Consider the following 27408-nt stretch of genomic DNA (forward strand, 5'->3'; position numbering starts at 1 on the left):
AAGGGGGAAACCCTAATGGTAACAGACAAGCTGACTTTATTCGAAAAATGTACTTATATGAATATCACTGATGTTTTGTTCAATAACAAAGTTTTATAAGGTACTTTATTTGCCGGTCCACAGGGACTGGCAGTCACATGAATTACCGGTCCAAGCCCAATTTTTCGGGTAAAAAAAATGGTAATTACCAGTAAACGGGAACGCTGTACCTGTCATGTATAATGTACAAGATTATGGTGACATGCAGTTAGTTCATTTGCAGAAGAGAATTGCTGTCAAGAAAAACAAAACATTTATGTTTTAAGCAGGAAAATTAGATTTATTTTTTCTTGCCTAAGTTCTGGTGGTGATTAGGTGCATTTTAACAAGAAATCATGAGTGCATAAGTGTAGTTAATGCCTGTTCAAACACAACATTATTGGTAGAACAAAAAAATCCAATATCTTAAGGGTATGTCCACATCTTGATCCAAAGAAATAGGAATTTCAGAATCCATTCATGTATCACATATCAGAAACATTTATCTTAAGATTATTACTAACATTGGTAGGTGCTAAAATAAAAGAAATGCTCAGTAGAAGTTTTCAAAACTTAGAATATTAAACATATCTCGAATTTATTACTAAATTTACTCTTTTGAGGAAGGGCAACCATCAATTCATGTACCATTCGTCTCCATTCTATTATGACAAATACCCTGGACCCATTCGCTGCAATTGCTTCAATCAGTCAATGACATAACACAAAAAATAGCCATTCAGTCAAATTCCACCCGTGTGCCAGAGAATTCCGTCAGAAGTGACTGGTAAAGAGATGAAGATGGTGATGTCACTTCCCAAACTAAAGTACCAAGGGACCCTGGGTATCTGCTACAATAGAAGACACTGGATAATCAACATCACATCCATGAATCCAAATTCAGTTGCTGACAAATCAATATGAAGCACAACTTTTCACTAGGGTATAAATTTGTACACAATTGATAAAAATAGTAAAAATATATAACAATGTATGTACAATCATTAATGAAATTATCACAATATTGTATATATCTATATACAATTAGTCTATTTTCACAGAAATCACATGTTTGATGAATATAAATTCTAAGAAACTGAATGTGGTCCACTTAATTGATGCAATCATATTAAGTCATCTTGGTTGTACATAATTATTCCATGAATATCATTAAAATTAGATTTTTTATTCTGATGCAACACCTCTCTGATACAACTAAGACAGGCATATAATCCTTCTACCCTGCTCAGGGGCAGTCGGGTAGCCTAGTGGTTAAAGCGTTCGCTCGCCACGCCGAAGACCTGGGTTCGATTCCCGACATGGGTACAATGTGTGAAGCCCATTTCTGGTGTCCCCCGCCGTGATATTGCTGGAATATTGCTAAAAGCGGCGTAAAACCATACTCACTCACTCACTCTACACTGCTCATTCTCGTTTCTATATAAAACAATCGGTAATGTACACAAGAAAATATGGACAGTTGCGTTAATGTTGAGATTATTTTGGTGCACTTGTAAAGATTACTGACAGACTGGTCCAGAAGTTGGTCAGTGGGCAGTTGTTGGTGCAGGGTGCTTAATATGGCAAATATGGTAATTGTAAATTGTACATCTACACTGAATTTGATTCTTATATGCCTTATTTCTAATATTCAAAGTATATAACATATTGCTCTTGAAATAAAGGACAAACGCGAAACAATTTGTCAAATAGAAGGTTAAACAAACTTTAATACACCTTAATAATATACCCTAACAATTCTAAACAGGAACACAATGCGGTTCCTCTTGTGCCTCCTACACAATATATATGTATCATCCATAGGATGCTATTCTGGCACACTGACATAACATTGCATGCCCAGCTATTGAGATCGTACGTGGCAGCTAGTTGATGGCTGTAATCAAGGATTGTAACTTTCTGGCAGGAATCCTCAATGTGTGTCATACACTGTAGGAGCCTGAATATTATAACACACACACCCACCCTTTCTATTAGGCTAAAGAAAATATAGTCTTGGTTGTCAGGCACCTCCCGCATCATCATAAAGTCTGCCGCATGTTTTGTTGTTATTTCCATTTAAATAAAAATATAAAAAATATTAATACTTAAAAGATATGTGATCCAACATAGCACGCAGTTACTTCCCTTTACATGCGGCAATAGGAGTTTGTATGGTTGTTTTTAAAGGGAGGCTCTTTCCAAGGTTGATGGTACACAACTGTTTATTTGGTAACAAACTAGTTTGAACAAGCAACAACAAAAAAACACCACCCACCCTCACTATATTTTCAAAAGTCATTGCCTGAGAACCAATTCTTTTATTTTGTTAAGCCTTATAAACATGATAGCTTACAAGCCATACAGACTTACAGACTTCAAGTTCAGATAAAACTAAACTGCATCAGACGATGAATCGGGATTCAGTATCACAGTCATTATCGATACACTACTGCTATTGAAAAAGTTCCAGTAAAAGCTGATCAAGTCGATTGTGACTGAAGAAGAGTGATCTCCCTTGCAATGTTGGTCCGTGCTTGTTCTTCATACAACTGTTTGAACTCTTCTGTGGAGAAGATGTGCTCCCTAGTGAGGAAGTTCTGTAGGACCTGCAGCATGAAGGCGATACCAAGGATTGCTTCAAACTGACTAGGCCTGCACCATGACTGGAATTTATATTTTTGAGGTATTTGTATTTACTAAAAGCCTTGGCAAGTCTAGATCAAACTAACCAAGTCTAGTTTGCTTGATTCCACATATGAAAACAGCAGAAGAGGAAAGGTTCTTGCGAAGAAAAAAATTAAATATTTTAAAGACGTTTTCACTGACTAAGTGTTAGTCTACAAACTGACAAACACTACACAAGACATGCACCATGTGCCTTATGTTTATATGCCTTAGAAATTCCTTTTTTAGACAAGGCCAAAGGAATAGTGTAAGCCTTATTTCACTAGTCCTCAAGTGTGCAGCCTGTCATCTTGAACGAGACATAATGTTTACTATGTTCACATTTTCTATTAGATTTATTCAGTTCCAATTTAGAGCAAAATTAATGCATCGGGAACTGCTTCAGAATTATAGCCCTCAAACAATACTTCTCAATAAGGACTACCATCACTGGATTTTTAACCTGTCCTCAACACAATTTAGTAGTCTCATGGTAGTGGACTAGCATTAATGTCAAAGATTTTTCTGCACTCTTCATAACAGCACAAATTGTAACATGTTAAATCCATGACACATGATGTCATTAAATTATTAATTATTAAATTTGTTCGTTTGTTGTTTAACACAGCACTCAGCACTATTCCAGCTATATGACAGTGGTTTGTAAATAATCGGGTCTGGACCGGACAATCTAGTGGTTGATATCATGAGCATCGATCCACGCAATTGGGATACAATGACATGCATCAACCAAGTCAGCGAGCCTGACCTACTGTTGTTAGTTGCCTCTTATGACAAGCATAGTCGCCTGTTAGGGCAAGCATGGGTTGCTGAAGACCTATTTAACCCTGGATCTTCACACAGTATTAAAACAAAAACATCAGTTACACCCACTGTACAACATCCTGCATGGACATTTGGATATAGTAATCCAGTCCTTGCCAGTAGTGACATCTGTTCATAGCTGACTTGAATACAATAATGACTGACATGCGTCCGACACAATGTTTGAGTGGGTTGAAAACGAAATATTATTTTGCATACTTCCTTTTTTGAAGCAAACTAAACATAAATGTATACGACATATAACTGAACCACTAGGTGATATGATTTCGACAAATCTAGAGTAACAACTATAGACAAATTCTATGCATTTGTTTGTTTGTCTGTTTGTTGTTTAACGCCACATTCAGCAATATTCCAGCTACGTGACGGTCTGTAAATAATCAAATCTGGACCAGACAATCTAGCAATTGACATCATGAACATCGATCCACGCAATTGGGAGATCAGCGAGCCTGACCACCCGATCCTGTTAGTCACCTCTTGCAACACATGCAACAAGCATAGTCGCCTGTTACGTCAAGCATGGGTTGCTGAAGACCTATTCTAGCCCAATCTTCACAGGTCGGCAGGTATGCAGTGTTGGTATTGAGCATGGCTGGATAGTCATTGAGCATGGCTAGTTAGTCATTGAACATGGCTAGTTAGTCATTGAGCATGGCTAGTTAGTCTTCAAACATAACTAGTTAGTCTTCGAACCTGGTTAGTTTTCTGGGTTATTCTTCATACTGGGCTGTGGGAACCAATGTCATGCTTTCACATAACACACTACTACTATTATTGTATTTCTATGTACTAAAGTGCAGGTTACCTGAGCTCTCTTGGTGTTGAATGTTTCTGTGTCCAGGTGACAGTACTCCCTCTGTATCTGACCAGCGTAGTCACGGTAACCTGGACAGTACAGTACTAGTAAACACAAACATATTACAGAAGCCGCCAGGTGACAGTACTCCCTCTGTATCTGACCAGCGTAGTCGCGGTAACCTAGACAGTACAGTACTAGTAAACACAAACATATTACAGAAGCCACCAGGTGACAGTACTCCCTCTGTATCTGACCAGCGTAGTCGCGGTAACCTAGACAGTACAGTACTAGTAAACACAAACATATTACAGAAGCCACCAGGTGACAGTACTCCCTCTGTATCTGACCAGCGTAGTCGCGGTAACCTAGACAGTACAGTACTAGTAAACACAAACATATTACAGAAGCCACCAGGTGACAGTACTCCCTCTGTATCTGACCAGCGTAGTCGCGGTAACCTAGACAGTACAGTACTAGTAAACACAAACATATTACAGAAGCCACCAGGTGACAGTACTCCCTCTGTATCTGACCAGCGTAGTCGCGGTAACCTAGACAGTACAGTACTAGTAAACACAAACATATTACAGAAGCCACCAGGTGACAGTACTCCCTCTGTATCTGACCAGCGTAGTCGCGGTAACCTAGACAGTACAGTACTAGTAAACACAAACATATTACAGAAGCCACCAGGTGACAGTACTCCCTCTGTATCTGACCAGCGTAGTCGCGGTAACCTAGACAGTACAGTACTAGTAAACACAAACATATTACAGAAGCCACCAGGTGACAGTACTCCCTCTGTATCTGACCAGCGTAGTCGCGGTAACCTAGACAGTACAGTACTAGTAAACACAAACATATTACAGAAGCCACCAGGTGACAGTACTCCCTCTGTATCTGACCAGCGTAGTCGCGGTAACCTAGACAGTACAGTACTAGTAAACACAAACATATTACAGAAGCCACCAGGTGACAGTACTCCCTCTGTATCTGACCAGCGTAGTCGCGGTAACCTAGACAGTACAGTACTAGTAAACACAAACATATTACAGAAGCCACCAAGCCAAACAGGCTGCCCCATGGCTCAGGTACCCCTTGAAGAAACAAAACATCCTTACTTTAAACAGTTTGCCTACGTTGTCATTCAGGCAGTGTTGAGATAAATTAGCCATTTTAATTATTTCTGAAGATACAGAATATATATTCCTTCCAGATGCCTATACCACCAGCACATCAGAAAACATGTGTTTATCAGTGGTAACTACAAACAGTTATTGGTAATTTCCAGTTACCAGGGGTGAGAATCTTCCTGTTTCCACAAATTTTCATGACCACAATTTTATTAAAATCTGATGGCTTCCCCATAAATACCCCCAATTTATGGACCACGCTCCATTGCAAATAAGTTTCAGCTGAAAAGGAAAATATCCATTCTTGTCCCTGAGTAACAGTGGCACGATCAAATTTCTCTAAAAAAAAATAACATCATGATGTCAATGATATCATCAAATTCAACTATGACAGAACTGCCTAGATAGTAGAATTTAGACATGTGAAATAATGTGAAGGGCTTCTGTCAAATACTAATTCATGTCGGCAGGTCAGATTTTTTCACAATTTTACAACTGACAAAAAGTGTATTCACACACCAAAAAAAGTAAAGAATTGACAATATCATGTATTTTTAATAATAAAATAAATAAACCTATGTTATTTTGAGTGACTGTCCATCTCACATGGAAAATATTTTTGTACCTTAGAATTGAGATAAATCATTTTTGTAACCATGGCAACAAGATACATGTAAGGAAACTGACAGCAAGATAACAAGGTTACCAATTATCACAGTAAGTCTACAACAGACAGGTCAGTGGTCAACAGTAGCTGGCCATTGTTCTATCATGATATAACATTTACCGTATTCAACGTAATAAGCACCCAGGGCGCTCTCAAAATGAGAAATATGGGGCTCTAATTAGAATATTACTTTGGTGATAAAAAAACAGAGTTGAAAGATAGATTTTGTGGTTTATGCCGACAGCCTGAAATGTTTAAATAAGAGAGATACATTTTTGCAGAATTTAATTGCCCATAATTAAGGGTGCATATAACACACAAGTGCGTATTATACATGAATAAATAAGTGTTGTGTACATTGATCAATTGGAAGAGGTGCTAATTGGGATTGTTCACTAGCCAATATATTAGCAAAAAATTGCCGTGGGCGCTTATTACAGCGGGGCACTTATTACGTCAAATACGGTATACTGAGTTTTCATATAATAATTAGATCCACAGCAAGGGCTTTTATAAGTTATCATTGTGTAACATTTAAACAAAATTTCATATAATTATAGTTTAGCAAGTAATACATTAATCAAAGTAAAATGCACATACAAAATATCAGTAGTTTCAGTTATAGCTTCGGTCTCAAGAGGTAGTTTGGGTTTATGAAAATGCAAGAATTTCGCTAAATGTCCTGTGCATGACGATACACGTGATCAGAAAGGGAATTCACTCGTCTGTCATATTGGTATTCCCGGACATTCCATACGTAGTAATAAAAGTAGTCCGCTTCGGTGGGCGTGGCTTAATTTTTTACATTCATTGGGAAATGAATACAATAACACATGACCAATTCAGCTAATCAGAAAGCAGGAATTACAATGAACACAACGAAAATTTAATTATTAAGGCATAGATAGTAATTTAATATGATATTAACTGTCTGGTACAATATGCTTGAATGTGACAGTTAAAAAAATATAAAGAACTGTTTTCAAAATATATTTTACTCAAAATGATCATTTATGGCAAAGTCATTATATTAGTATTCATCCTGTGGCAGTGAGTTGATCAAAGATTGTTGAGAAAAAAACATTTGAGAGAAGAAAAAAGGACGATGGTTCATAACAATTTTTACCTTACTTTTCTAATGAAAACTGTTCAAAGTACAGACGAAACTCATTAGGGCCCAACCTGATTTGACTGATGATTGACTGCAAGATATACTGAACAAAATACTTAGAGATCATGAATATTTTGGGGGATGCATTTTTTAAGTGAAGGCTTCTATAAATGTGTGCAGAGTATAAACATATTTCATGATCTCAAACTTTTTTGTTCGGTATATCTCAAACTGATCGGACTGATGATAAACTACAGGGCAGCACTTTCCTATCGGAGGCATGGGTGGCCCAGTCGTATAAGGCGCCACGATTCGCTGTGCAGAGTTGCGTCCCTTGGCTACGCCAGAAACCTATGATTGTGGGTTCGAATCCCGGTTTCGCCCCCGATTATGTTTCTAGATTTGTCAGCACCATACCCATGCTCGTGGGTTTCACTGAAGTGGTAAACGTCTGAGACCTGCATCACTTCAGGCTTTCCTCCCACATTAAGCTGACACGCCGTGATATAACTGGAATACTGTTAAAAGCGGCGTTAAACCCAACTCACTCACTCACTCACTCACTTTCCTATCGATAAATTTTTGCTCAAAACCAAAACTAATGAAAGGATTTAACATATAAAATATATCAATGCTACATGCTACTTGTTTGCAGGTCTGTTTGGGTGCATTGGTGGACTGAAGGAAGGGACATGTCTCTTGAAGACGGTATGTCCACAGGGTGTCACGGTAGACCGGCTCATCCACCCGGGAGCTTCCTGTTATTCCTACTGTGCTCTGTCAGGGTACGTGTACTGTTGTATATCCTGGGTTGATAGTACATGTTGTGTCTTGTCAGACGTGTAAACAAAGGTTTAGGGTGTCAGTCTCAAAACATTAAGCACCCATGAAGATCCGGGGTAGAATAGTTCTTCAGCAACCCATGCTTGCCCTAAAAGGCGGCTATGCTATTGCAGAGTATCCACTGAGATACCGTACCACAATTTAACAAGAATAACCCCCTCAGACCCATGAAGATCCGGGGAAGAAAAGGTCTTCAGCAACCCATGCTTGCCCTAAAAGGCGAATATGCTTGTCATAAGAGGCGACTAACGGGATCGGTTGGTCAGGCTCACTAATTTCATTGATGCATGTCATCATATCCTAATTGTTTGGATCGATGCTCACGTTGTCAATCACTGGATTGTCTGGTCCAGACACGATTATTTACAGACCGCTGTCATATAGATGGAATATTGCTGAGTGCAGCATTAAATAACAACCAAACAAACAAACAAACCTGGTTGCACAAACACGAGGAGAAAGTAGGTTCCTGATAAAGGTTTGAAGTGACTAAATGGATATACATGATTTCAATGTATGATGACAGAAATCTTGTTACACACCATCAGCTGGTCGACCCAGCACTGCCATATCAAAATCCAGGAAAAACTTGAGGTCTCTGTTGTCATCGGCAACATTTGACAAATGAGTGATGGTTGCATCTATCAGTTGTATCGTTGTATCTATAAGATGTGCATTCTACAAAACAGAAAAATCAAAATCCTTTTGAAAGGGGATAGGTGTGATAGATCATAGAGCTTCATCATATTTTGCTGACTCCCACATTTTATGTAATATTTTTACATGTACCTCTCTCCCCTATAATAAAAGACCATCCCTAATTAATGTTCAAAGTTAAAACTTTTTTATTTAAAAAAATAGAACGGTGTTATTTTTTCATGCCCCTCCCTATTGATCTGATAATTTTGGGCAACGCCCCCTTTTTCGCTGTGTCATTTTTCCATGACACCCCTCAGCCCCTTAATCTCCCCCAGTTCACAGACTGTAGTATAAGCATATGTTCTTGGGCAGGGGCAAGTAACTCAGGTACTCGATCAGGTCAGGTGGGTCCTGAGTAGGACATACCAGACCCACGGTTAGTCACATAAATGACAATAACAATATAAAACCATGGTCACAATTCATGTCGCTAACATTAGCATTACTTTCTGACAAATGAATGCATGCATTCCTTCTCACTCTTATATGTTTGAGTAAAGATAAAGCTTCAGTCAACTTCAGCATCATCAGATCGTTTAATACATGTAGTAATGACCAATGTACTGACGCCCGCAATAAGCATTCCTATCAGAACACTTCATCCCGAATTCCCCCATTACTATGAACGCATCCTGATCCCATCCTCGTCGCCAATGTATTTCCTTTAGTTCTCATATGGAACTATCTCTGTATCTATAACACGAAAAGCTGGAATACTATCATGGGTTTATTCTTCATCATGGCGTCAGTACATCCGTCTGCGCTGACATCATCAGGTACGTCATAGCGTGAGCTAACTGGTACTATTTTATAGCACTAATCACAATGACAATACACTACATAAATAGTTTTTTCCAGGGCTCCACAGAAGCAATTCCCAATTGGACATTTTGTACCCAACTCTTGAGACCTAGAGTGGGTACCCAGGTAGGGTCGGGTAATATGGCCAAAGGGTTGGGTACCCGGGTAGTAAATCTGGACTTGACCCTGCCCTAATACATTCATATAACACTTACTAATTCAGCTTCAAGGGCAAAGGCTCTGAACATCTGTATACTGTCTTGTTCATTGCATGGAGACTTAGGATCATACACAATGCTGAAAGAGACAATTGTTATTCAACATCAGGTCAAAAATAGTCTTGCCCTGCAAAAGGTGACATAACTTAAAACTGAATGGAGTCATTTAAAATACACCTTACCATGCTTAGTGGTCTAACTCAGCTTTTGGGGGTTTGAGGACAGATAATTACTTGCAGGAAAAATAGTGTTAGTGTTGATTACCATTGTTTGAAATTTCTCAATTATCCTATATTTATGTGAAATAACTACAGAATGTATTCAGAGAGAAAACAGTTGACTAGCAGTCGTCTTACCAAGTTGCGTCTATTTTTAGTCAATATTCAAACTGGGATCGAGTGTCCTTTTTTTGTTAACCCTTGTTGAAAGTAATATTTTCAAGTCAGATAGAAATCAGATGTGAAAAATAAATAAGAGAATTGCAATTCTGATCTTGTTCATATTTATCTTTAAACAATATACATGAGCACACCTGAGCAAAAATGATTACTTATTCGGTCAGTAGTATACAAAGTAGATACCATATATAGCAAGTATCTAAAAAAGAGGCTAAAAAGGCTAAAAAGATCGATAATCAGAATTATCGTTGATGAGATGAAATTAGTAACAATTATCGATATGAAATTGTTGTCATCAATAATAACTTACATAAACTATGGTGAAAAAAAGTTTAGATATACCGAAACAGAGTTGTTATTGTCAATAATGTCAATTGTCAAAGACCAGAAAGCAACTGTTTTCGTTATATCTCAATTGTCAACGAAGTAATCCATGCATAAATGTGTCACTGCTCACCAGTGCTGAATATGTTGATGTCTTTCAGGACTTTCTTGCATATTTGCTAAAGTTACTTCTCCGATATTTATCGATAACTGATCGATATTTAGTTTGCGATTACCACCGATCTCTATAGATATAACCGTATACTGGTATATCGATAGCCAGTCCTGGTGAATATATCTTCATTTATTAATAACTAGCTGTAACACTAGGCCAACTCACTCATGGAAGAATATTGCCAACGCGACTGCGTTGCAGTTCATTAATCGTTGATTCCAACTGTCGTAGAGCACAAACATGTCTGCAATGTGGTCAAGTGTGTGATAATGCCGCTGTACTTCTGTATATTTCTGTACAAGAGTTGTCCACCATTTGTCTGCTATTTGTGGACTAACGCGAATGCCTTGACGAGTAGTTGTCATTGCGTGTAGAAACCCGCTCTTGGGGTGCGTCTCAAGTTTTTCAAAAGTCCCGCAAAATTAAGTTCATTCACTTCCCTGTTCGTAATCGTACTCTATTGCGTGGTCCGATGTTCCGTGAAGTGGTCGACCAATGAAGCTATTGAATGGTGCACCAGACACGGGGCTTCAATGATGACTACTGTGGGGACGTTAACGTTACATTGAAGTACGACCAGCCGGAAACAGCATGTGAGGAAGTGGCAATCAGCTGGTGACAGCTAAATTTAGGTTGTCCCGCGAAGTCTGACTTTAAAGTTTTGATGGAGCAATTACTAGGGTTGTGATGGCGGTCCGAATTATACATGAAACGACATATCTCGTATCATCAGTCATTCGACGACGACAACTTTAGCTACTTGCCAGTGAACAGGTGAAGGGGGTATATCAGAATATATCGAGTCCATGCTGGAGCAACTTAGTACGCCTTCAGATATTCCCAGCAATGATGCTATTTACACCAGGCAGATTCTAACACAGTACTGTTTCACCAAGTACCGTTTTTGACAATTTCGTGTCATTCTAATGCAGTACCATTTTAGCTATAACCCTGTTGAAATAATTTGTGACGTGGAGATCCGGGTTATAATTGATCTTCAGCAAATCATGCTTGCGATTAATGGGATCGGGTGATCAGGCTCGACTTTGTTGATGCATGTCATCGTATCCCAATTGCGTGGATTGATGCATGTCATCGTATCCCAATTGCGTGGATTGATGCAGCATGATGTCAATCACTGGATTGTCTGGCCCAAACTTGATTATTAACAGACCTCCCTCATATAGCTGAATGCGGCGTTAAACAACAAACAAATAAATAAACAAAGAACCTGAAATAATTTGTTTATGTGTATACATGTCGTGTATTGTATTATTTAGTTAAGAGGGGTCCAGACTCACAAGTTTTATTATTTGGGTTTTTTTACAGACCGCCATCATTTAGCTGGAATATTGGTGAGTGCGGCATTAACCAAACAACAAACAAAAACAAACAAATCAAACTTGCTGGGATTTTCAGTTGGCCTAGTTGGGTCTTCAACAAGTCATCACACATGTGAATCATCTCGGCTGTATTGCAGATGCTAACCCTTAGAGCTGGATGTCCCCAGGCGGCTAAAGACTGAACCACCCGCCATGACCGTGGTGTGTAAGACCAAGATGGGCTGGTTCATTGACCATCTGCTGGCAGTGGACGGGGCCTATACGGGCCACCAGACCACCACGCACTACAGCCTCAAGTCAGCCATGTTTGATATGCAGTGTCCCTTCATGATGGATTCCCAGTTTGAGAAGTGGCACAAGCTCCAGGAGACGCAGCAGACTCCACAGACAAAGAAGAGAAAGGTGCAGTAACTTCTACTAAACCATTTTAAACCAACTTAAGAATAATCAGTGTGAACGCCATGCTTAAACTCACCAGCCAACCTCCACCCCAACTGTTAACTACTGCACAGATTATCCAGATCTGCAGGTTCGATCACACATGTTCCTCAAGTTCCTTCCCAGCGTGTGACACCTTCGTTACACTCTCAATAACATCGCTGCCACCAGTGTGGGAGCGGCCATTACAAGAATCTTGAAATTTGCCCTCTAACCCCAAACGTAGTAACGTTTATACTTTTGTTTATGTCTTTGGGAATGCCAATACAGTTATTTTTTAAAAGGTTTACGACTGACCCATTTCCCAGATGAATTTAACTTTTAGTTTGTTTGATCAGATTGGTTAGAGATTGCAGACGAACAGAAAATCACTCAAATTCCCCCTTACATTCTTACTATACCAATTACATGATAGTAGAAATGAAATAGAAATTCAAATTGACAAACAAAGAAAACAATTTAGTTAGGGTAAGAGTATTCAGCGTCAACAACAGTCATCATTTGTTTTTAAGCTTAACGGTCCGTCGGTTGGAGTTCAACTCCAAGCATGGTTGGGGCCACCTATCACAGTGGGAAGTTTTGACTGGTGGCAGCGATAGTATAGAGAGCTCCGCGAATGAGCTATCGCTGTGAGGAGCTTGACGTGTTCCTGAGGCAAGGGAGTTAATTCAATATATAAGTCCAGTTTCCACTCTTACCAAACTAGGCTGGAATTTCCAGCTCGATCCTAGCGCCACCAGTGGCTATTACAAGTTAAGTCCCTTCTATGTCCCTGCTATTGACCAATCAGATTCCATCTCTCATATCACATGTATTTACTTAAAACAAAATGCGGTGCCAAGTCAAGGCGTTCTGATCGATAATCTATATTGTAATAAAACGGGTCTTATCCCGTGAAGTGCATAAAATCACTTGAGCACTTTAATTAAAAACATGGCAGTACACATGCTTTGCAAATCCTGCATTTGACCGAAATCTGCACATTTAAACCCATGTTGTTTACGAACAGGATGTCCAGTTTGTTACACGATTTTGATTGGGCTATGCATAGACATGTGAGTCGAGCCAAAATGTAACTCCAGCCTAGTTCTACAAGGGTGGAAACTCAACTTTTATAATAACTTAACGCCCTTACCTCAGGAAGATGGTTCAATCATTGTCAAGCATGATGTTCTTAAGTTGCAACAATGGAAAAATATCAATATTTATATCAACTCTTATGTTACCATGGTTACTGATACATGTAAGAATAGACCCGTGAAGATTCTGGGGTAGAATAGGCCTTCAGCAACCCATGCTTGCCGTAAAAGGTGACTATGCTTGTCGTAAAAGGCGACTAACGGGATCTGGTGGTCAGGCTCGCTGACTTGGTTGATGCATGTCATCGATCCCAATTGCGTGGGTCGATGCTCATGATATCAATCACTGGATTGTCTGGTCCAGACTCGATTATTTACAGACCGTATCATATAGCTGGAATATTGCTGAGTGCGGCGTTAAACAACAAACCATCCAAACCATCCAATGTAAGAATACATATTGAGTTTGTAACACCGAGATGTAACGTTGAGTAAACACAATTGAAAGAAGTATCTCTCAATGATTGCAGCGGAGGATACCAGACATGAGCGGTGGCGGTGATACTAGCGAATTAAAAGAGGTTTGTACTTCCTGATCAAGTGATGTTGTGTCCAGTCTTTGTGTCATCAGTTTCAGCGAGGTTTGTCAGTGATTTATCTGGACCTGCTCCAAGTCTGCAGCAAATGTCCTTAAAAATTCCCAAATTGGAATTAAGAAATTCCAAATTTCTTAAACCTTTCCTATCTTACACTATGCATTTCACGCTATGGTCTTTTATGACACAAGGCAGTGTTTTAGATATTATATTTATTTCACTGTTTAGCACCAGCTTCCTTGTGTATGTCTCACGGATGTAGTCACGAGGGTATCTTTGCTAAACCATCCAACCATGGGATAAGTGCATAGTGTGAGATAGGATAGTTTAAAAATTTGATTTTTTTAATAATAAATTGTATACCGTTTTAGACGTAATAAGCGCCCCGCTCTAATAAGCACCCACAGCAACATTTGCTAATATATTGGCGAGTGAACGATCCCAATTAGCACCCCTTCCGATTGATCAATGTACACAAGACTTATTTATTGGTGTATAATATGCACTCGTGTGTTATATGCACCCTTAATTATGGGCAATTAAATTCTGGAAAAATATATAAACACTTCAGGCTGACAGCATAAACCACGAAATTTATCTTTCAAGTCTGTTTTTTTTTTCACCAAAATAATATTCTAATAAGAGCCCGCTATTTCTCATTTTGAGAGCGCCCTGGGCGCTTATTACGTCGAATACAGTATTTATATATTTATCCTAACTCACACTTTATATGCCCTCCCAACCATATCGGGGGCACGGGTGGCCCAGTTGTCTAAGGCGTGATTGGCTGTGCAGAGTTGCGTCCCTTGGGCACGCCAGAAACCTATGATTGTGGGTTCGAATCCAGGTTCACCCCAATTATGTTTCTAGGTTTGTCAGCACCATACCTGTGCTCGTGGGTTTCACCGAAGTGGTAAACATCTGAGACCTGCATCACTTCGGGCTTTCCTCCCACATCAAGCTGACACGCCGTGATATAACTGGAATACTGTTAAAAGTGGCGTTAAACCAAACTCACTCTCTCACACCCAACCATATCACGTCTCCTCTAGTCTGTTAATTCTGGTGAAAGAGAATAATGTGACATGAGAAATCACGTGATCTGGTCGTGTAGGTCGTTATGCATGGGATTACAGTGCGTTACCTATTTGTTTTGGTGGGGACGATGGTGATGCTGGGATGTGTTCGGGTATATTGTTTTTTAGAGGGAAATGTCTGAATTGTATCAAAGTGGATCTTTTATATATTCATATCAAAACCAGGAATCGTCATTGTTCTCAGATGAGTATATAATCTGATTACCAAATCATTTCCAGTGTAATTTAAGAAATACAGGTAAGGTCCAGGGTGCCGTTGTACAGAGGGATCTTAGCGCTAAGGTGATCGTAACTCCCATACCATAACATAGACTTACGACAGTCGTAGCGCTAAGGTTGTTTTGTACAACGGCATCCAGGTTTTTAGTGTAAACATCTCTGGGGCAGTGTACAGTTGAAGATGAAGCCCTGGCTTGTTCATTAGCATATATTACATTTTGTAATTGAAACAAAATTACCGTATTTGACGTAATAAGCGCCCCGCTCTAATAAGCGCCCAAGGGGATATTTGCTAATATATTTGCTAGTGAACAATCCCAATTAGCACCCCTTCCAATTGGTCAATGTACAAAAGACTTTTTTATTCGCGTATAATACGCACTCGTGTGTTATATGCACCCTTAATTATGGGCAATTAAATTCTGGAAAAATATATCTTAATGAAAGGATCCAAGGGATGTATATAAACATTTCAGGCTTTCAGCATAAACCACGAAATTTATCTTTCAACTCTGTTTTTTTTTCTCACCAAAACAATATTCTAATAAGAGCCCCCTATTTCTAATTTTGAGAGCGCCCTGGGCGCTTATTACGCAAATATGGTATATGGTGCAAAGGATCAAAGTGAGCTACAGTGTCATCTCTCTGTCTTGAAGCTTGTAGAGAGACTGTCATCAGCTCACAAGACACTAGTTGCCGCTGCTCGTCAACACGGACATCTGCTGGAGAGGAAGGTAGTCCCTAGCAACAACAACACTGCTGCCAGACTAGCAGCAAGTCTAGCTGGACCAGGGGATAGGCTGGCTGAGGTGGCCGAGTCATGGTCTAAGGGAGAGAACTCATGGCAGTCTCCACATCTCATCAATGACAGTGGAACAGGTACTCATATTTTAACAGTTCAACAGAAAGCTCCTAGTCTATTGTTTGTAGGAGTTGTCAAGATTGACCAATGGCAGGCTTGTGGATTTGAAGACCTATAATTATCCCCCCCACCCACCATTTTGAAAAACAGGGATATAGCGATGACCATGTCCTTCCATCTGTTTTCTGTTTCTGTTAAGCCGATGAATATTTCTTGTTGACATTTGCTATACAGATAAGCTGGTGCCTTTTAGGGATTTGCAGTTTTTGCTTTTTTATTTTTTTATGTATTCAAAACGACAAGATGACCAATACTGCAAATGAATATTTCTAGTTGTAATAGCTATACAGATCAGTCTCGTGGTGAAAGGGCGCCTTTGGATGATTTGGGATATTGAAAAATACTAAACAGCATTATTTTTTTCTTCACTAAACTGAAGGTATCCAATGAACCAAAAATGGGGTACGGAAAGCCAAATTCCATCTCTGAATTGTACCAGATCGGGGAGTGTGTCATCTCCTGATGTCTTTTATTATCATTGATATTGTTGTTGTTGTTTGCCAACTTGTATTTAACACAACAAATGTGTTTTGATGCTGCTTGGTTGCCCTTCACTTGTCTCAAATGCCGATACTATTTTGTTGCAGTCGTAAGTAAAAATCATGTGATATCAAAGCAGTATCTGATTGGTTTTAAGTGACGAACATACATTTGACAACCATTCACCCATCAAAATCAAGTTTGAAAACACTAAAATCTTGACCAACGTATTGGTGAGAATAGAGTCCGATTCTATTTCCCGCCACCAGTTTGTCAAACTTCACAAACTAGTTTGCATTCTGTTTTAATGTTGAATAAGGTCAAGTCGAGGTTCCTTGCTGGGCAGTGTCAACACTGACATCATTTGTTGATATTGGCCTTTATGTTTCACAGCACTCAGCATGGCAGACGTCTTTCACCGGAGAGTGACATACAAGGGAGATAATCCTGTTGTCATGTGTCTTGATGGTCACCACTACCTAATTCCACCTCGGTCGTCATTCGTCATGTCTGACTTCAACCAGCTGCTGCAGAACTCAAACACTCTACAAGGTCAGGAGGAATAGTTGGAATAGATTTAAAGAATAAAACATTTTGTATGAAAAGTTTGCATTTATTACTTGCCCGTGAAGAGATCACCTATTTAATAAACATACAGCTGTATTACACATTGTGTAATACCAAAGCTCGTACTGCGGGAACAAGTTACACTAATAAACATCGAAAGCTCTCAACATCCCCTGGCTTATTCAATGACATTGCGTGAGGAGATGATAGATCACTGAGAGGAGCTTATGCACACTCAATGACCCCAGCAAATCCGTTGTTAGGCTGACGACACATGGCATTGTTTCGCCCATGGATCTTGCAACAAAATTCATCAAATCACGTCATTCAGTAGTGTGACGTGATTGTAAACTTTGTGGTGCAGGTCATGATCTCAAATGAGTTCAAAAATTGGTGACATTAATTAGGGCCCCTGCTCCTGCTTTTCAACTTAGTGCATCCTGCGTGAAATGGGGAAAGACTTTCTCAGAAACTGCTGAGGTTACATCAATGAAAGTTTGCATGCTTATGTAAGAGTGTGGTGTATTGGCTAAGCAGGCACACAGTGGTGTAGGGGAGGTAACTCTTCACATGCAAGGTGCATCAAACGCATGGAACTTCACGTGCGATACAACACATGTGCTCGCTGGGGTCAGCCATCTTAAATGCTATGCGTGACTAACATTCCTGAATAAACATTTGAACCTGCTCAAGACTTTCAACAAAGAGATACTTTTCAAGACTGAGATATTTTTTGTAGGGAAGGGGCATTTTATGTGTATTAATTTGACATTTAATCCTTTTTTTCTGATGACATAAGATGTCCCAAGTGCCTGTCTCTTCTAAGGGTTTATAGTTTATATTCACTACCATAAGAAACAAAATTGTTATGTGACCCATCAAACACATGGAATGTTGCTGAATGCTGCATTCAACAACATAGAAAAGAAAACACTTCTATGCTGCTACTGCTTTTATACTGTCACTGTCAAATGGTAATAGAATATGCTGTATGGGAGTTTGCCCTTCATTTTTTAAATAAAATGAAAATGATTGTTGCGTTAGTTCCAGGTGGGTATGACTTGATCGTTGTCGACCCTCCGTGGCAGAACAAGTCCGTGAAGAGGAAGAGGAGGTATGGAGTCTTGTCTGTTCCTCAGGGCAACACACACCAGGAATCAGAAATTCACATTATTTAACAATGTTAATGATTCAACAAAACTTTAGTAAGAAAGTGAAAAAAGAAACTAATCAACTCACACGCCTGTATATGCCTCTATAGGCCCCTATAGGCCCGTATAGGCCAATATATATGCCCTTATATGCCCCTATATGCCTGTATTTGCCCCTATATGCCTGTATTTGCCCCTATAGGCCTGTATATGCCCCTATATGCCTGTATTTGCCCCTATATGCCTGTATTTGCCCCTATATGACCTTATATGCCTGTATTTGCCCCTATAGGCCAGTATATGCCCGTATATGCCCCTATATGCCTGTATATGCCCCTATATGCTCATATATGCCCGTATATGACCCTATATGCCTGTATATGCCCGTATGTGACCCTATATGCCTGTATATGCCCCTATATGCCTGTATATGCCCCTATATGCCTGTATTGGCCCCTATATGCCAGTATATGACCCTATATGCCTGTATATGCCCGTATATGCCTGTATTTGCCCGTATATGCTCGTATATGCCCCTTTATGCCCCTATATGCCCCTACATGACCCTACATGCCTGTATATGCCCGTATATGCCTGCATATGCCCGTAGATGTCCCTATATACCTGTATTTGCCCCTATATGCCCGTATATGCCTGTATATGCCCGTATATGACCCTACATGACCCTACATGCCTGTATATGCCCGTAGATGTCCCTATATACCTGTATTTGCCCCTATATGCCCGTATATGACCCTACATGCCCGTATATGCCCCTATATGCCTGTATTTGCCCCTATATGCCTGTATTTGCCCCTATATGACCTTATATGCCTGTATTTGCCCCTATAGGCCAGTATATGCCCGTATATGCCCCTATATGCCTGTATATGCCCCTATATGCTCATATATGCCCGTATATGACCCTATATGCCTGTATATGCCCGTATGTGACCCTATATGCCTGTATATGCCCCTATATGCCTGTATATGCCCCTATATGCCTGTATTGGCCCCTATATGCCAGTATATGACCCTATATGCCTGTATATGCCCGTATATGCCTGTATTTGCCCGTATATGCTCGTATATGCCCCTTTATGCCCCTATATGCCCCTACATGACCCTACATGCCTGTATATGCCCGTATATGCCTGCATATGCCCGTAGATGTCCCTATATACCTGTATTTGCCCCTATATGCCCGTATATGCCTGTATATGCCCGTATATGACCCTACATGACCCTACATGCCTGTATATGCCCGTAGATGTCCCTATATACCTGTATTTGCCCCTATATGCCCGTATATGACCCTACATGCCCGTATATGCCCCTATATGCCCCTATATGCCCCTATATGCCCCTATATGCCCCTATCTGCTCCTATCTGCCCGTACAGAATCACCATCAAATGTAAACATTGGGCCAAGATAGTCTGGGCCTACATTCCTGAGTGTTGTCCCACATCTCAGTTGGGAGACTGGAAAAGGGGCCCACTACTAAGGTCTAGCATCCACATGACACAGTGACCTAATGACTTCAGGAAGCTTGAAATATCAACAATGCTTTAAGGAATTGAACTCATGACAAGTTAGATTATTATGATTTTTACTCGCTCAATCACTCTCATAATCACAGACTCTTTCTCACTCACTCTGTCACTCACTCACTCACTCACTCACTCACTCACTCGTTCTGTCACCAGCTACTACAGTCTGTCACTCATTCTGTCACCAGCTACTACAGTCTGTCACTCATTCTGTCACCAGCTACTACAGTCTGTCACTCGTTCTGTCACCAGCTACTACAGTCTGTCACTCATTCTGTCACCAGCTACTACAGTCTGTCACTCGTTCTGTCACCAGCTACTACAGTCTGGAAGAGGAATCCCTGCTTCGGCTGCCAGTAGCTGACTTGGCCTCACCCTCCTGTCTCATTGTCACGTGGGTCACAAACAAGCCACGCCTTACTTCATTTGTACAAGACCAACTGCTGCCACATTGGGGCGTCCAGCAGGTCATGCAGTGGCACTGGGTGAAGGTAAGGACATCAGATCCCTGGCCTACTGGTCACATCAGACACCTGGCCTACTGGTCACATCAGACACCTGGCTTACTGGTCACATCAGACACCTGACCAACTGGTCACATCAGACACCTGGCTTACTGGTCACATCAGACACCTGGCCAACATCACATCAGACACCTGACCAACTGGTCACATCAGGCACCTGACCAACTGGTCACATCAGGCACCTGACCAACTGGTCACATCAGACACCTGGCCAACTGGTCACATCAGACACCTGACCAACTGGTCACATCAGACACCTGGCTTACTGGTCACATCAGACACCTGACCAACTGGTCACATCAGACACCTGGCTTACTGGTCACATCAGACACCTGGCCAACATCACATCAGACACCTGACCAACTGGTCACATCAGGCACCTGACCAACTGGTCACATCAGACACCTGGCTTACTGGTCACATCAGACCCCTGGCCAACTGGTCACATCAGACACCTACCCATGAAGATCCCAGGTAGAATAGGTCTTCAGCAGTCCATGCTTGTCGTAAGAGATGACTAACAGTATCTGGTGACCAGGCTGGCTGACTTGGTTGATGCATGTCATCGTATCCCAATTGCATGTATTGATTCTTATGATTTCAATCACTGGATTGTCTGGTCCAGACCCAATTATTTACAGACCACCGTCATATAGCTGGAATATTGCTGAGGATGGCGTTAAACATCAAATAGACAGACAAACATCAGACACCTGACTAACGGGTCGCATGGGTCGCATTAGAAACATATTGTACAGTGCAGCTAGTTCTAGGAGAGGTACAGGACATTGCCTCGTCTGTGGTTACAGGTGACAGTGGATGGGACCATGGTCTGTGATATTGCCTCCCCAACAAAGAAACCGTACGAAACTCTGCTCCTCGGTCGATTGGTGAGGAAGGGAGGGGAGACAACTCAGGAGAAACAGGGTCCACCAGTAACTTCAGGACACAGCTCAAGTTTTGTGGAGTCTCTCTCTGTGAAGGGTGTTAGCTCAACTCATCATGATCAACACACATCCGTCCCAGTCACGTTAAGGGCAGACAACTCAAATACGTCAGACCAGGACCTGTTGGCTACATCAAGAGCAAATGACTCTGATGTGATTGACCAGTACGTTGCCAAAGTCAAGGAATATGACAGCTCAAGTCTTCTGCAGTCATCAAAGGGTAACAACTCTCATGTTACCCATGGTTACTTATCAGAGGGTAACGTTTCAGATCTGCCAGACAATCGTGTGATCCTCAGTGTGCCTTGCAGTCTTCACTCCAAGAAACCCCCACTTCAAGGTCAGCAGCCATGATTGAAGTCAGTTTAATGAATTGTTGATAAGTGATGCACCCTGTTATAGATTCAGGGGGCACGGGTGGCCATGTCGTCTAAGGTGCCGCGATTCGCTGTGCAGAGTTGCACGCCAGAAACCTATGATTGTGGGTTCCAATCCCGGTTCGCCCCGATTATGTTTCTAGGTTTGTCAGCACCATACCCGTGCTCGTGGGTTTCGCCGAAGTGGTAAACGTCTGAGACCTGCATCACTTCGGGCTTTCCTCCCACATTAAGCCTTCATGCTGTGATATAACTGGAATAATGTTAAAAGCGGCGTTAAACCCAACTCACTCACTCACTCACTCACAATGTTACAGATTCACGTTATAATGGTTTCTCCTCAGTGAACCTCAGCATCCATCTATGCATTACTTGATTGTAACATGAACACTCTGACCTCAGGATCCACACTTGTTATCCCCTCAACATGGAGACTTATCACCTGCCCTGGCATCATCTTAGAACAAATTATACAATTACATGCTTAGTGCTTGCTATTGATGTAGATCTTAGAGATCAATAATCGTTAACTAAATATCGCTCAATTATCGATAAATATCGGAGAAGTTACTTTCAGCAAATTATACAGAAAGCTCAGAGACAATATTATATTTCACGTCAGTGGTGACACATTAATGCATGGATTACTGGTGGACATTTAAGGTATAAAAAAGTCAGTTGCTTTCCATCTTTGGCAGTGGACAAAAACAAGTCTGCTTCGGTAACTTAAAAATATATTTCATCACAATAGTTAATTTAAGATATTATCAATGACACGATCTTCATCTCGATTATCGTTAATAATTTTCCCATCAACGATAATTCTGATTATCGATCATTTCAGCCAGCCCTTGACATTCTAGAATTTAAACATTCAACCCCCTGAAAATATTGGACACAGACGTAACCACATCATCCAATTCTTCCATGGTCAGCAGAGAGTGTATTTTGTCATTGTAGAATGGAGATACCAATTGTCATTTCAATTTGAACACAGATGTGATACTTTTAACTTGTTGGAATCTGAGACAGTGGGTTGAATTTATCTCCTAATTGTAAAATACGTTATCATTAGAACTGAAGCATGTGACATGTAAGTGATTATTACCTGTATTCTGTGTATTGTGGCAGATGTCCTGGCGCAGTACCTACCGCCAACACCAGCATGTCTGGAGCTGTTTGCCCGGAACTTGTGGCCAGATTGGGTCAGCTGGGGACATGAAGTGAGTTACCTCCCTTTGTAAAGCACCTGTCAATGTCTCTCCATTGTTTATTTCAATAATAGCTGTACTTGTGATAGCTTGACCAACCATTTACAATAAGAACATTTACCTATATTGCCCCCAGATTTAATCCGAGAAACATCAACATGTGTCCTTGACCTTGTACTATATGTACTGTCAGTTTGTTCTGAAGGGGTGTTTGTTGTATGAGGTAGTACATAATCTACCTGAGGTAGAACTCAGGATACAGAAATGTACTTTACCATGCAGTGCTAACAATGGGCATGTCAACCACCATTCTGAAACAGGGCATCGGGTAGCCTAGTGGTTAAAGCGTTCGCTTGTCACTCCGAAGACCGGGGTTCGATTCCCGACATGGGTACAATGTGTGAAGCCCATTTCTGGTGTCCCCCGCCGTGATATTGCTGGAAAATTGCTAAAAGCGGCGTAAAACCATACTCACTCACTCAGCCATTCTGAAACCGGTTTAGTATTTAACAAACTCACGTTGTCCGCATGGATTTCCTTTCTGAGAAAGATAGCAACCCCACACTCAATAATATTTATGATTTATTACAAACTAGAATTGATCTTGTACATATTTAGGACTACGTCTGTGAAAACAAAGAAAATAAACAAAGAATTAGCGAATGCAGAATTTCCACAAACTTATTAGTTCCTCCTGCTTCACTAATGCCATTCTGTCTTTCCGCCATTTTGTCTATGAACCGGGAAAATGTGGCATGGTAGGCTGGTCTGGTATCAGATGGAATGGGCTTGCCCACAGTGTTGGCACTGAGGGGTAGAATACATTTCTGGTTAGGCTGGGACGGGTAACTTGGGTGCTCGGGTTTGGTGGGTTCTGAGTAGGACCAAGGTACCCACACAACTACCCGGACCCGTGGTTAGTCACGTGATATTTTGTTTAATGATGATAACTGTCAAACCTCATGGTTACACAACAAGTCGCTAAACGTTCGCATTTCTTTTTGACTATGCACGCATTCCTTCTGACTTTTATTTGTGTGAGTAAAGTTAACGTTTCTGTCAACTTCAGTGTGGCATGACCAGATTGTTTTATGTGTGTATCTAAGCACCTTTTGCCAGGACTTGAGACCTACAGCAAGTACCCGGGTCGGGTAATAGGCGATCGGGTACCTGGGTAGTAAATTTGGACTCGTTTCGGCCCTAATTTCTGTTGACCAAAATTGGACCGGGTAGATTTCTGAATACAAAAAACAACCTGGCCCCGATTTCTCGAAACAAGCTTAAGTTTTTACTCAAATCTCAAACTGAGATTGACAAGAAACTCACCTGAGTTTTTAACTCAGAACTTAAGTTTGATCTCAGTTTGTATTTGTATGTGATGTAAGCGGCCTTGGCGCGAGATTTGACTTCCATTCCAATGTAAACACGGAAGTGCGTCATCTTACGTTTTATCGTCTGCTGACATATCAGCGATGGCTGAAACAAGACTTCTATATACTACCTGATACGACAAGACTCCTCAGCCTCACTATGGTGACACCCAAACAGTGTGATGACTGGCACTGTGGTTATTGATAGGTTTTGGTTTGGGTTCTTTTGATCTATTATCAGGTTAACACCAGTAAAATCGCCTGGATGTTTAGCTGTAGAGAGGAGTTGCCTCCCTTGCACAGTGCATCAATGTTCGATGAATGATACTTGCGGCAAATATTGAGACCATGTATTTATCATTTTGAGGAGGAAGGGGCAGGGAGATAATAATAATGATGGTAGGAGGAGAGTTCGGGGAGGGTCGTGGAATTAAATCACACAATTATGGGTGGTTAAATAAAAGGTGGCTTGTTATGTTTCTATTGAAATGTTTATTACGTTCAAGTGGTTTTGGTAAGGATTACCAAAAATTAGTATAATAAAGAAATACAAGTTAAAAATATGACAAGTCATTTCATGAGTCGGCCAAAATATCATTGTAAGAGTGATGACATGTAGGAGAGATGACATGTAGGAGTGATGACATGTAGGAATCGGTCTCAGAAGAATTCTGTAGTCAAATTATCAAAATTCTGCAGTAAATTCTCAAAAATTAATACAAACTCAATTTTCAAAAACTCAAATCTGAAACGAAATGATACTACAAACTGTCATTATAAACAACTATCATGACACATAAAATCATGCAAATATGCATAGTGTCACTGATATTTATTTATGGTTAGATATAAACATACTTTATATAGTCATAATAACATAACATTGTTTAAAAGTGAAAATTTGGTTTTATTGTAGGATTCATATTTTGTATGTTTGAATTGCTTGTTAAATGTTTCGGCATATTTAAGTGCAAAATTTGATAGATAAACATGAAAACTAGTGTGTTGATTGATGCTAAGAGGCAAATTTCGCAATATTTCTGCAAGTTGCAGAAAATGTATCCGTGATTGCAGAATCGCAAAATTTGTCTATTGACTAATGAGTGATGGCATGTATGTTCCTCCTAGGTACTGAAGCATCAGCACTTGGACTACTTTGAGGAGAAGACCTAGACCGTGTCTTAAAGGGGTATTCCACACAGACAACATGGCTGGTCCCAGTGACTGGCAGCTCAGGAGCCCATGTCCTAAAGGGACGTTCCACAGACAACATGGCTGGCACCAGTGACTGGCAGGTTAGGACCCATGTCTTAAAGGGACATTCCACACAGACAACATGGCTGGTCCCAGTGACTGGCAGCTCAGGAGCCCATGTATTAACGGGACATTCCACACGGACACCATGGCTGGTCCCAGTGACTGACAGCCAAGGATTCATGTCTCAAAGGGACATTCCACACAGACAACATGGCTGGTCCCAGTGACTGACAGCCAAGGATCCATGTCTTAAAGGGGCGTTCCACACACACAACATGGCTGGTCCAAGTGACTAAGAGCTTTGGAGCCCATGTGTTAAAGTCTGGTTTAGTGAATGTGATCAACTGGAGCTCCAACAGGTTGTGAACTAGCTGGCAAGGTGACAGCTGGTTGGCAAGGTGACAGGTGGTTGGCAAGGTGATAGATAGTTGGCAAGGTGATAGATAGTTGGCAAGGTGACAGGTGGTTGGCAAGGTGATAGATGGTTGGCAAGGTGATAGATGGTTGGCAAGGTGACAGGTGGTTGGCAAGGTGACAGGTGGTTTTCTAGATGACCAGCAGTCCACACACCTTCCTATGACGATGGGCAGCAATGGATGCAGGATTGTGTTACTAAACTGAGAGGACATGACTGAGGTTGTGATGGCTGCATGGTGACATTATCACACATTATCACACAGACACAGCATGACAGTAGTTCCAAGTAGTGCACCACACCAGTCCCATGATGACATATATAGTGATGAGTGTGTGATAATACAAATGGCCTGTTTACAAACCACTCATCCCACATCCCTGAGGGACATCAATATGGCTGGGATGAATCTGTTCGTCCACCCAGTCGTCTGTGCTGTGTGTAGGGAGACCCAGTCGGGAATATGTTCCAACTACAAGAAGATATTTTAAGTGCCGTTGTACAAAACAACCTTAGCACTACGATTGTCGTAAGTCTATGTTAAGGTATGGGTGTTACAATTACCTTAGCGCTAAGATCTGTCTGTACAACAGTACCCTGGACTGATCCTCTGTGCCACTGACTACTGTTACAGACACTGCCAAGTAGCAATATGTCTGACATTCACTGGAGTTGTTCCTCGCAGACTTTCAGCAATATCGACAGGAACACAGTGAGGTGAGGTGAGGTGAGGTGAGGTGAGGTGAGGTGAAATGGGGTTGCACTTATATAGCGACGTGCATGCACGTGTGTGTGTGTGGCTGCTTGTACTAGTCCAGACTGATGCCGATTTATAGTGCTAGCTCACTGAGATACCATGCCGCAGTTTAACATGAATACCCCACTCAGACACAGTATACTGATTCCGAGACGACCAGTCCTTGTTTTAGCTCCTTAATGCCGAGCGCCAGACAGGGTAACAACAAGTACCACCTTTTAACGTCTTTTGGTATGACGCGGCCGAGGATCGAAGCCTGGACCTTCCGCTCTCCGGGCGGGCGCTCTACCACTAGACCACGGAGGCGGTCAAGGAACACAGTGAATGGAGTAAAGGGCTTCATGTTGTGACGAGCGTCTCACAGCAACAGATGAGATTGTGCTGCAGTTAGATGACGCATGGCT

The 27408-nt window shown here is 41.0% G+C and overlaps 2 protein-coding genes across 5 annotated transcripts; one reads left to right on the top strand and one right to left on the bottom strand.

Moving 5' to 3' along the window:
- Positions 1-983: 983 nt before the first annotated feature.
- Positions 984-11051, bottom strand: LOC124118392. The gene is made up of 5 exons (XM_046480496.2): positions 10868-11051; positions 9803-9884; positions 8630-8765; positions 4340-4419; positions 984-2627 (listed from the first exon to the last, which is right to left on the bottom strand). Exons 1-5 carry the CDS (start codon positions 10942-10944, stop codon positions 2502-2504), a joined length of 501 nt encoding a protein of 166 aa, XP_046336452.2. The 5' UTR covers positions 10945-11051; the 3' UTR covers positions 984-2501.
- Positions 11052-11284: 233 nt separating this feature from the next.
- LOC124118390 (N(6)-adenine-specific methyltransferase METTL4-like) lies at positions 11285-26999 on the top strand. Of its 4 annotated transcripts, none has more exons than XR_007222298.1 (11): positions 11285-11476; positions 12032-12447; positions 14093-14143; positions 16131-16353; positions 17270-17428; positions 18488-18557; positions 20463-20637; positions 21480-21957; positions 23126-23217; positions 25704-26211; positions 26307-26999. XR_007222298.1 is itself a non-coding variant. In XM_048400101.1 (11 exons), exons 3-11 carry the CDS (start codon positions 12238-12240, stop codon positions 25746-25748), a joined length of 1503 nt encoding a protein of 500 aa, XP_048256058.1. In that variant the 5' UTR covers positions 11285-11476; positions 12032-12057; positions 12183-12237; the 3' UTR covers positions 25749-26999. The 4 variants fall into 4 exon arrangements, 3 of the variants coding, with proteins under 3 accessions (XP_048256058.1, XP_048256059.1, XP_046336445.2); XM_048400101.1 differs by having other exon boundaries at positions 12032-12057; positions 12183-12447; positions 25704-26999; XM_048400102.1 differs by having other exon boundaries at positions 18494-18557; positions 25704-26999.
- Positions 27000-27408: the final 409 nt, after the last annotated feature.

The sequence above is a fragment of the Haliotis rufescens genome, unplaced genomic scaffold, assembly GCF_023055435.1.
Source record: "Haliotis rufescens isolate VD_foot unplaced genomic scaffold, xgHalRufe1.0.p SCAF_2, whole genome shotgun sequence".
NCBI lineage: Eukaryota > Metazoa > Mollusca > Gastropoda > Lepetellida > Haliotidae > Haliotis > Haliotis rufescens.

Excerpts from the sequence above, each read along its gene's own strand:
- LOC124118392 (XM_046480496.2), bottom strand. The coding sequence starts at position 10,944 with ATGTTTGTGCTCTACGACAGTTGGAATCAACGATTAATGAACTGCAAC. Across the intron at positions 4,420-8,629 it reads GCTGGGTCGACCAGCTGATG|GTTACCGTGACTACGCTGGT; the intron begins GTGTGTAACAAG and ends TGTACTGTCCAG. Across the intron at positions 2,628-4,339 it reads TCAACACCAAGAGAGCTCAG|GTCCTACAGAACTTCCTCAC; the intron begins GTAACCTGCACT and ends TTCATGCTGCAG.
- LOC124118390 (XM_048400101.1), top strand. The coding sequence starts at position 12,238 with ATGACCGTGGTGTGTAAGACCAAGATGGGCTGGTTCATTGACCATCTG. Across the intron at positions 18,558-20,462 it reads TCCGTGAAGAGGAAGAGGAG|CTACTACAGTCTGGAAGAGG; the intron begins GTATGGAGTCTT and ends TTCTGTCACCAG. Across the intron at positions 23,218-25,703 it reads GGGTCAGCTGGGGACATGAA|GTACTGAAGCATCAGCACTT; the intron begins GTGAGTTACCTC and ends TGTTCCTCCTAG.